At 63.1% G+C, this 9,652-nt stretch overlaps 1 protein-coding gene across 3 annotated transcripts in view; it reads right to left on the bottom strand.

The window, feature by feature from the left end:
• The window catches only part of CYHR1 (cysteine/histidine-rich 1), a 14,222-nt gene that overhangs the window by 1,257 nt on the left and 3,313 nt on the right, over positions 1–9,652 (bottom strand). Inside the window, exons 1-3 of one of the 3 annotated variants that reach the window (XM_010837572.1) lie at positions 7,413–9,646; positions 1,972–2,210; positions 1,198–1,409 (exon numbers count right to left, since the gene is read on the bottom strand). In XM_010837572.1, the coding sequence (XP_010835874.1) occupies positions 1,198–1,409; positions 1,972–2,210; positions 7,413–7,529 (568 nt within the window). In that variant the 5' untranslated portion in view covers positions 7,530–9,646. Of the gene's footprint in view, positions 1–1,197; positions 1,410–1,971; positions 2,211–2,883; positions 9,647–9,652 lie in introns of those variants that run through there. The other 2 variants (XM_010837573.1, XM_010837574.1) reach the window with 2 other exon arrangements.

Genomic DNA, 9,652 nt, shown 5'->3' with positions numbered 1-9,652 from the left:
CCCCCCCAGGGGAGCCGGGGTAAGCAGACACACAGACAGGATGCAGTTCTGTGAAAAAGTGCACTTTATTGGTTCTGATACAGAGCTGCCAGAAAAGCCGGTAGCTGGGCTGGCACGTGGCCCCCGAGCCCACACTGGGCCTCAAGGCGCAGCCCCATTGAGGGCCCAGTCCTGGCTCTGCCAGCTGGCCGAAGGGCCCCTCAGTCAGCGGTGACTGCCGCCACACAGTCCTCACAGTAGAGCCCGTGGCCCCTGGCCGGCAAGTCCCTCTGCAGAGGTGGCCAATCCTCCCTTCCCGGCCACTGCCGCAGTCACGATGCCTCGGTCCACAGGGACTCTCCAGGCTGGGTGGTCTGGGACACGGTGCCCACCACGGCAGCCGAGGCTACGACTAACCAGAGCCATGGCCTTCTGCTGCTGAGGCCAAGCCCTCGGCTCCCTGGGCCTCCGCGGGCCCGCACGAAGCCAGGCCCGGCCCAGGCAGCACGGTCTGACTGCTGCCTGACTGCCCTTGACGTGGAGCTGGCCGCCGGGCGTGAGCTCCAGCGAGCACAGGCTTCCTGCCATCCTCTGTCTAGAGCGAGCTCTGGCCTGACTCCTGCTCCCCAGAGTGTCCAAATGCAGTGGTGGTGACCAGGAGAGCCCAGGAGATCCAGCGGGCCTGGGCGCAGTCCAGCCTGCCCATCCCTGGGCATCCACTCCCGGCTCTGCGGTTTGAGTCGGGCCCCCTCAGCTCGCTCTGGAGCCCCAGCCCTGCCCATCTTCTCACTGGCCTCAGGAAGCCTGTGGCCACTGCAGTAACTGCCTTTTGGCAGGACCCGATGTGATGACTGCTCTTCTTGCCCCTGGCTCCGCAGGGCAGGCCCTCAGCTCCCAGAGCCCCCCAGACACACCCACCTTCCAGTGAGAATCCACCAGTCCTAAGGCCGTGCAGCCCCCCGCAGTGAGGACACCACTTTGCCGGGGTCACAGGACCAGGGTGGGGACGCCAGGGAGAGGGGCCTCTGCAGAGCCATGCAAGGGCCCCCAGGGTCCTGTCTGGCCCCCCTGCTCAGCCTCCAGCCCTCTTCCCCGAGGCATCCTCCCACGCACCAGGAGCTCATCCAGAGCCTAGCCACCGGGTGCATCTGCCCTGGCTCCTGGCTGCCGGCCCCGCCCCAGCCCGTGTGGGGTGCAGCAGGCGGCAGGGCGCCTCACCTGTGTAGCCGATCTTTTCAAAGCTGAGCAGGCTGAAGATGCTGTTGTAGAGCTGCATCTCCTTGCGGTGGCTTTGGTCCATCTCATCCAGGATCTCCATCAGCTCGTTCCCTGTCTTGGTTGGGTGGGCACACGCGGCCTCGTGCACCGTCAGCTCGTGGAAAGGGCCGTGCCACGGGCAGCCGATGCGCTTGTACTTGCACTGCGTCACCCTGGGGAGGCGGTGAGCACTGCAGTCACACCCTGCCTATGCAAGGCGGCCGTGCCAGGGGTCCTCCCAAGGGGTGCGTCCACCCAGCCCTTCTCATTTGAACTGCTCCCTGAAGGACAAATACCCCGTGTGTTGGCCCCGAGAAGGGGTCAGAGCTCGGGAGGGCCTAGGAAGGAGCAGGGCATGTGTGAATTGTGGGTGTGCATACCACCTACACCCACCGGGGTGGGCCCTCCACGAAAGTCCTAAGCCCTGCATGGCTCCGCTCCAGGGAGGCTCAGTGGCCTGGCTCCCTAGGGGATTGTGGAGCCAGTGCCCCCTTACACCACGATCCCAGAGCCCTTGGGCTGGCCACACTCTACTGGCCCAAGACCACCAAGGACAGGCTTCAAGGAAGAAGTCACCACACGGCCACAAGAACTCTGGAGGGCCAGGGTGACTCCAGAGGCTGCCAGGTGAGGATCTAAGCCCTGTCTGTGGGGCCTGCCTGCCCCAGCAGCTTCCCGCTGACCCCGCCCTGCCAGGGCCTGGAGGCAGGCGGGCCAGCTGGTCCAGACGCTCACCTGTCCTGGCACTCCTCTTTCTGGTGCCTCTCCAGGATGGAGCGGGGGAACTGGCACAGGCAGAAGCCACACTCAGAGGGCAGCTCGCTCACGGCCTTCTCCACGGCCAGGTTGCGGCAGCAGAGGCTCTTACTGATCTCACAACGACAGTTGGGGCACGTGGCCTGCTCCTCCTTCAGCCGGGCATCTGCTAGTAGGTGGATAAAACAGCCAGCGCACATCAAGTGACCGTTAGTACACTGCGGAGAAGGAAAGGGAGATGAAGCTCACGGACCTGCGGGACCAGGCAGAGGCGCACCCGCCCCATGGCCGGCCCCTCCCAGGGCTGCAGCTGCAGGGGCCACAGGCAGGCAGCGGTCTGAGAAGCACAGGTCTGGCCTCCGGAGCCCGCACGGCCCCGTGGGGAGGGCGGGTCTCGAGGTGGCCCTCGCCGCCAGCAGAGCCTGACTCGGGGACGCCTGGAGCACACGTGCTCTCGGCGAGCTTCCCACCCTTGGCAGGTGTGCCCTCACCCAGGCCCCGCCACACTGGCCTCCTGGGCCCGCACAGGTGACAAGGCAGTTGCCACCCCCCCAAGGGGCTGGCTCCCACCAGTGGCTTTCTTAATGGCTGGCAGCACAGCCCGGGCAGATGGGGAGACCCTTGGCACGGGCTGGGCACAGGGGCAGCGCGTGTCTGCAGGGGGTTGCTGGCTTTCAGCCTTGGAGCCGGCCCCTCCCTTTCTGAGCCTGTGGATCCAAGGCCCAAACGCTGCGGTTGTCCACCTCCCCTCCAGCCTGGGGGCCTGGTGTGTGGACAGCAGGCTGCCAGCTCAGCTCCCTCATTGAGGGAGGGTGCTCCACACATCCCCAGAGCACCCACTTGATGCCACTGACACACTTGGGCTGTGGGCTCGGGTCTGCAGGGACTCACAGGGTTGGGGTAGAAGAGGCCCACAAGGGAACCAGTGGTGCAGGAGCAGACGAGCCATGTCCTCTGGGGCACACTGGGTGGTCGCTGAGCCTGGGAGGGAGTGTGGTGCCCCCGCTCTGGGCACCCACCTCCCCCGCAAGACGCCCAGGGCAGAGGATGAGCAGGCGGACAGTGCGCCCACCAGCTCCCCTGGGGCCCAGGACCCTTCTGCAAGTGGGATGCAACGCAATTGAGACGATCGGGGCTACTGCCAGGCCAGGCCCGCAAAAGGTGGGTCCTCAGTGAACACCAGCCTCCATCCCACCGCTCCAGGGTCCGGGCACGGAGCTGAGGGCTGCAGGAGGCCGAGTGGGCTCTCAGCACCGACAGGCCACGCTTGGGGTCTAGTGGGTGAGGGGACTACGTGCTGAAGGCTGACTGGGGGCCAGAGACAAAGGCCTCAGACACAGAACTCAGGTCCACACAAGTGCCCTAGATCAGCTGCACTCAAATCTCAATTTCTAAGTCAGGTGAAAGATTAAAGTGTGTGAGATGAGGGGGGAGCCTGGCAGGGTCTGCTCTGGACATGCGGGCTGGCTGAGGGTGGAGGTGAGGCTGGTGCCAAGAACAGTCAGGGCAGAAAAGGAATCTGTTCTGTCCACCCCCCGAGTCGTGGAGAAGCCAGAGAGGTCTGAGTGCAGAGGACAGTGGAGGACCAGGCACCACAGGCTGCTGCCGCCCGCCCAGGTCGGGTGTGTTCTCCAAGCCCCCGCGCAGGTGGGCCCGAGGGCCTGGCTGCACCAAGCCACATCCACAGAGAGAGTCGCTGTGACCTCCAGAGGCAGAAAGGCGAGCAGGACCTGCTAACCTGACCGCTGACTCACGGGAGGAAGTGCCAGGCAAGGCAGCACCACACCTGCCCAGCACCCCAGGGAGGGAGCCGGCCGGACGCTGGGACCCCAGGGCCTGGGACCCCACACTACTTTGTGCGGCCAACGTTAGTTCTAGATGCCCTCAGGCAGGGCCCGAGGGTCTGGGTGGAGAGCAACAGCTGCTGCTGGGCCCGGCCCAGCTGACTTTTCTGGTCCCTGGTGGTCCAGCCAGGATGTGGGCCTGAGGGCAAGAGACTAGGGATGGGGTCCAGGGACCCCGTGAGGGATGCGAGGCTGCCCAGTGTGTGACTGCTCACTCCTGGCCCTGCCCTGAAAGTCCACTGCTCGGGAGCAAATGGGGTGACCTGCAGGCCTCCCCTCAGAACCTGGGGGTTGCAGGAGCAACCCTGTTCCAGGCCAGCTTCTGTCCGGCCCCCCGGAGCCTCCAGACCTAACACAGGCACCAGCCCTCTCCTGGCCTCTGGGGAGACACGGTGACGGCCCCTCCAGCCCTAAGAGCTCAGTTCTCGGATCGAACACAGCGAAGCAGTGCTGCTGGCCTGGCTGAGGGGCAAGCAAATATCCACAGCTAGTCCCTTATCGGCCACCCAAGGGACACTCTCTGGGGGGACAACAGGTGACCTGCCTGCGGGTCTGTCTGCAATCACCACACTCGAGCCCTCCCCACATCCAGGACCCCCTGGACCCCCGACCAAGACCCAACTCTGCACACAGGCCTGGCCGAGGCAGCGGGCCTCTTGCCCAGCCAGAAGTTGGGCTTCAGAGGGCTCAGCCCAGTACTGGCTGTGCGCCAAGCCTCTGATGGACAGCACCAGCCAGGGCAGGCCAGAGTGCCCCACACAACTGCCAGGGCCAAGCCCCTGAGAGCATGGGCCCGCCATGGAGCAGCTCCTGCCGCACCCAGCCTGGGCTGCTTGCCCACCACCTGCCAGGAAGACCTGAGAGACAGGAAGGATTGGGGAGGGGGCTCCAGGCTGGCGAGACCCCACAGGCCACCGGCAGGACGACCACAGACTGGCCACCTCCCTTTCTGGGCCTCGTTTTCTCAAGCACATAAGGCAAAGGGACTTCCCTGGAGACCCAGTGGTTAAGACTCCGTGCTTCCACTGCAGGGGGCACAGGTGTGATCCCTGGTCAGGGAACTAGATCCCACAAGTTTGCTCCACCCACCCCCCCAAAAAAAAAACCTGCAATGAGAACACGCGGGTCTTACCATGTGCAGCAGAGGTGTGGCAGCACCACACGAGGGCACAGAACTGCCACCGCCAGCGGGCCTCTGCACACCCCTGCCCAGGAGCCTCAGGAAGGGCTCCAGGCACAAGCCTGCCTCAACAAAGGCCCTCCCTCCCACTGGGTTCTCCAGTCAAGTCCCTCTGCAACAGCCCTGAAGGGGGCATTTGCACCCGCCCCCGAGGTCATCACCTGGCCAGTGCACCTAGGCCGTGCAGGTCAGGCCTCTGCTTGAACCACTTTTCCCTGGGGCAGCTGGAGGCTGTGTCTGCACTCCTGAGGAAAAGCCCTGGGCTCTGGGCCTTGGGACAAACACAGATCTTACAAAGTGCCCTCAGTACTTGATCAAGTCCTTGATCAGTAGGTCTTACAGCCCGGAGTGCATGGTCCCCTCAAACCCTGGGGTGCCCCCTAAACGCCACTGCTTACCAGTAAAGGCAGGCTCAGAACCCAGACTCACGGGACCAGCCCGCCCTCCAAGCACAGTGGAGGCACTAACCATCTACGTGCCCCTCAGCCCAGCTGGAGCCGAACCCCCACCCTGTCACCTGGCCCCGTAGGGCCTCACGGCACCCCACACCCTTGCACCCTCTGTCCAACGTCTCCTTGACCTCTTTCGTCAAGAGACGCAGAAGGCCCCTTCTCAGGGCAAGCCAGGACTCCAACCTTCCCCCAGGTTTCAGGGCTGAAGCTCTGGGCCAGCAGCCCGACTCCCCACCCCAAGGCTCGGGGACCTGGGCGGGGACCAGGAGTCCTGCCTGGACCAAACGTTAACTAAAGTGACAGCCAGCTCAAGCAAGCACAACTTCTCGTGGCCACAGACTGGCTCTTCCCCTGGTGTGGATGGCTAAGCAGACAGGTTCTCAAAGCGGGAGCCGGCAGTTTCGGCATTAGGGAAGAGGACCCCCAGCCACGCGGGTGGGCAGCCCCGTGGGAGACCCCTGAACATCACCACGAACAGAGTCTGTGGCACCAGGCAGGTGGACAGGTGCTGAGGCGGGGCACTCACAGGATCCCCAAGGCAGGTGCCCACGCTGGCCAGGACCTGGGCAGAGATGGAGCCACCCCTGCCTCAGGCCTCTCACCCACACGACCGCCCACCAGGTGGCCAAGGCCCTGGGCTGACCTGAGGCCTGCTGGGGACAGAAGGCACAGCAGCACGGCCTCAACCCTCCCCCGGGGCAGACGGTGCCACTGGCCGGGCAGGTGGGGCGGGAAAGGCATCCCGCAGCAGGGAGAGGACGGCCTTGGCCCGGGGTGCTGCCTCAGCAGGGCCCGCGGGAGTGGGAGGGAAAGGACTGAAGAGGGCCCCCAGGCAGAAGGGGCACCAGAGGAAAGGGCTGGAGGGGGCTCAGGCCTGAGGCAGTGGACCAGGCACCAGGCCAGCTGGCGCCACAGCCTGTGACAGAGGCCCCAGCTCCTCCACCCTCATGGGGGCACAGGCACTCTCCTGGCTGAGAACCGAGTCAGGGTGGCAGAGCCTCTTGGGCCTGTACTTCAGAGGCTGGTCTGCGGCTCAGAGCCTTCGCTGACATCAGCGGGGTCAGGGACAAGTCTGCCTTGCGTGAAGGACTGCGGGTGAGCCCGGACGGGGGTCAAGAATCAGATGAGGGGGCAGCACCCCAGGCCCACATGCTGAAGCTGTGTTTCCCCCGAAGATGGCAGAGGAGCCGGGTCACAGTGCCCTGGGGCCCCAGAACTGCATGCAGAACAGGCGCAGCACCACTGCCCGCCGCGCCCAGCGCAGAGCTCCTATCCTCTGTCCCGGCTGCACCCCTGACCGCCTACCCCTACCTGGCTGCCCGCTGCTGTGCCTATCCGAGAGCCTGGAAAGCAGCTGCACACCTTGTCAGGCCAGGCACCAGGGATGCATCTAACACCCACATAAGAACAGCAAAACCAGCACCTGCCGTACCAGCTGCAATCCTGACCTGACCCAACCTAACAAAGGCCATGGTGAGAACCAGTTGCATGAGCGCCCTGGTCTGACTCCACAGCAAGAGTCCCAACCCAGGTGGTGTGGCAGACTGGATGTGGGCAAGGGTTTCCAATCAGGGACAGGTGACCAAGCCCAGGCATGCCACCGTGTCTGCTCTCGGCACTACCCAGGCTTCCCCAGAGGCACGGAGGTAGGAGCTGGCAGCCAGAGAGCAAGCTCTCGAGTTGTGCCCAGCCACATCCAGAGGCCTATGCAGACACCCCAGCACCAGGCACTGCACGAGGGCTCAGCATGGTCACTGGCTCTTCTCCTCACCCCCAGAACTGGGCACCAACTGCAACAGCCCTCAGATGCATGGCACGGCTGGTGCTGGCCCCAAGCCATGTATCCTGGTGGGGTCAGGCTAAATGTTGCCTGTAGCAACAGAGAGCAAAATATACCACAACACCAGAGGCAAGTGCACCAGACAGCCCATCAGTGTAACTCACCAAGACGGCCAGCAGAAGTGGAGAGGCTGAACCCAGGCCAGGAAGACACAGCAAGCAGTGGGCCCCAACCAGGGACACGCAGAGAGCTCTGCGTCCACTCATTTCAAGGTAGTACATGCAGGACCCATGCCATCCTTGCCCAGATCCTCCCAGGAGAAAATGGCGCAGGGCTCCAGGTCCATTTCAACCTCTCCCCCATCAATGACCCCATCCGGGGTGGCTGTGAAGGTGACCTGGAATACTACTTGCAGCAAGGAGCGACCAAGAAGCCTTCCCTCGGGGCCCCACTCACCCCAGGCTCCAGTGTGGGAACGGCTGGGCATCCACATCAGGGGCCCCATCCCACAGCAAGACTTCAGGGAGCCAAAGTGAGTTCTGACCTGTTGCGGGGCTCTGACCAACTCTTCCAGAGCCAATGGCTCTCCCACTGACCACATGCTCTAAAGCTTTCTCAAGCCTCTAGAGATGAGAGGAAATTCACTCCCTGCCAACGCCCGGTGTCACTGGGGAAGGATGGAGGTGGGGCAGACGGCCAGCGCCAGCACCATCCGTGGCTCTCCTTGCTCAGTAGGCCCATTCCTGGGGAAGCACTGAGCAGAGCCCACGAGGTCATGGGCAAGGCCACAGCCCACGTGGCCACAGTGCCTTCACCCTTCATCAGAGCTGCTCAGCCGCCTGCCTCCAGCCGGGCCAGGACAGACCTCAGCTCCCGGCACAGTGTGGGCCGGTTTGAACCAGCCAGGCTCAGAGGCCCGGTCACCAGAAGCTCTGGCCAGAGGCAGAAATGCAGCTGTCTCTGCTGAGTGGATCAAGAGCCGGCACTGCATGGTCTGTTCTGATGCCAGGTCCAGCTCCAGCCCACTCACATGAGGGAAGACGAGGCACCCCCAAATTCCCCTGGGACTTCGCACCACTGACTTGGTCTCCCACTGTCTCAATTAAGGCCCAGGGAAAAGTCCTTCTGGAAGAATCAAAAGGTCATGGGCAACCAAAAGGGGTAAGAGGAAGGACAGGTCCTCAGGCGCACCCCGAAGCCTGAGGGAGTTATGAGACGCACTACCGCCATTTGTACTGAGCCAGGAGGCCTGTGGTACCCGTGAGCTAGGACCTCTGGCCAGGAGCTTCCCAAAACCCAGGAAAGTGAGTCGAAAACCAGTGTCCTCTCCCCCACCAATGCCTCCTCTTTTGTCTCTCCATCATCCAGGCACACTGGGGTCGTCCCCAGCAGCCTCCTGCCAGAGCAGGAAGGAGCCGGAGATCCAGAGGCTGGAAGTCCACACTAGCCCTGCACTGTCTAGCACAAAAATGACCTTCTCACCACAGCCCCCAGTTTGAGCGCAAGCAGGGGGACAAGGCCTCATCAGTCATGTCCAGCTCCTGTAAATGCAAACAAAGGTGACAAGAGCTCCTCAAAGCAGTTGGGGGAGGGAAATCAGAGATGGGGGTTGGCGTGGAAAGACAGACAGCAGAGAGAGCAGAACACTGCACAGTGACCCTGGGACCAGAGTGTGACCCTGTCGCTGGGTGGTGCATGAATATGATCCCCCAGGGTCCAGTACCCTCTCTGGTAGGCCTGAGCTGGTTAAGGATTCGGAGTCCAGCCACTAGGCTGCCTCTTCATGTATAAAGAAAGCCAACAGACCTCCTGGAGCGCCAGTAGCCTAGGAAGCCAGGCCTGGTGTGGGTGACGAGGGACGGGGCAGGAGCCCAGTCTGAGGCAAAGCAAGCCCAGAAGGTGCTGGGCTGGGCTGGGGAAGGGGCCCAGACTGTGGGGCTTGAGGTAGGCAGTTCATCCATACCAGGAGTGAGGGCACGGGTGGGGGAAGGCAAGACGTGAGCCCTTCCCTTCTCAAAGTTTTTCCAGAAATAAATAACAAGGGGAAGGGGATTTTTCCACTGCAAAGGGTAAAGGGATACAGGACGAGCATGAGGACAAGTTTGGGCGGCGGCGGCGGGAGGCGGGGGGTGTCTGCAAAGAAAGTGACAAGAACTCTTGAGGAAGAGCCAAGACCAGGGGCTCCTAGAGCCCAGGGAGCTCAGGGCTTCGGGGAGCAGGCCGGGAAGTGGAGAGGAGCCCACATCTGTCACCAGCTTTCTCTGGGGTCAGTTTGAAGGTGGGCTGGGGAGTGCTGAAGAGAAGAGAACAGGGGAAGCGGGAAAGAGAAGGGGCGTCTAAGTGGGAGACAGGAGATTCCGATCAGGGTATAAGAGCAGGAGAAAAAAAGGGGTTCCGAACAGGA

The sequence above is a fragment of the Bison bison genome, unplaced genomic scaffold, assembly GCF_000754665.1.
Source record: "Bison bison bison isolate TAMUID 2011002044 unplaced genomic scaffold, Bison_UMD1.0 scf7180017864078, whole genome shotgun sequence".
In the NCBI taxonomy this organism is placed as follows: domain Eukaryota; kingdom Metazoa; phylum Chordata; class Mammalia; order Artiodactyla; family Bovidae; genus Bison; species Bison bison.
This window is presented reverse-complemented; position numbering and strand designations above follow the sequence as displayed.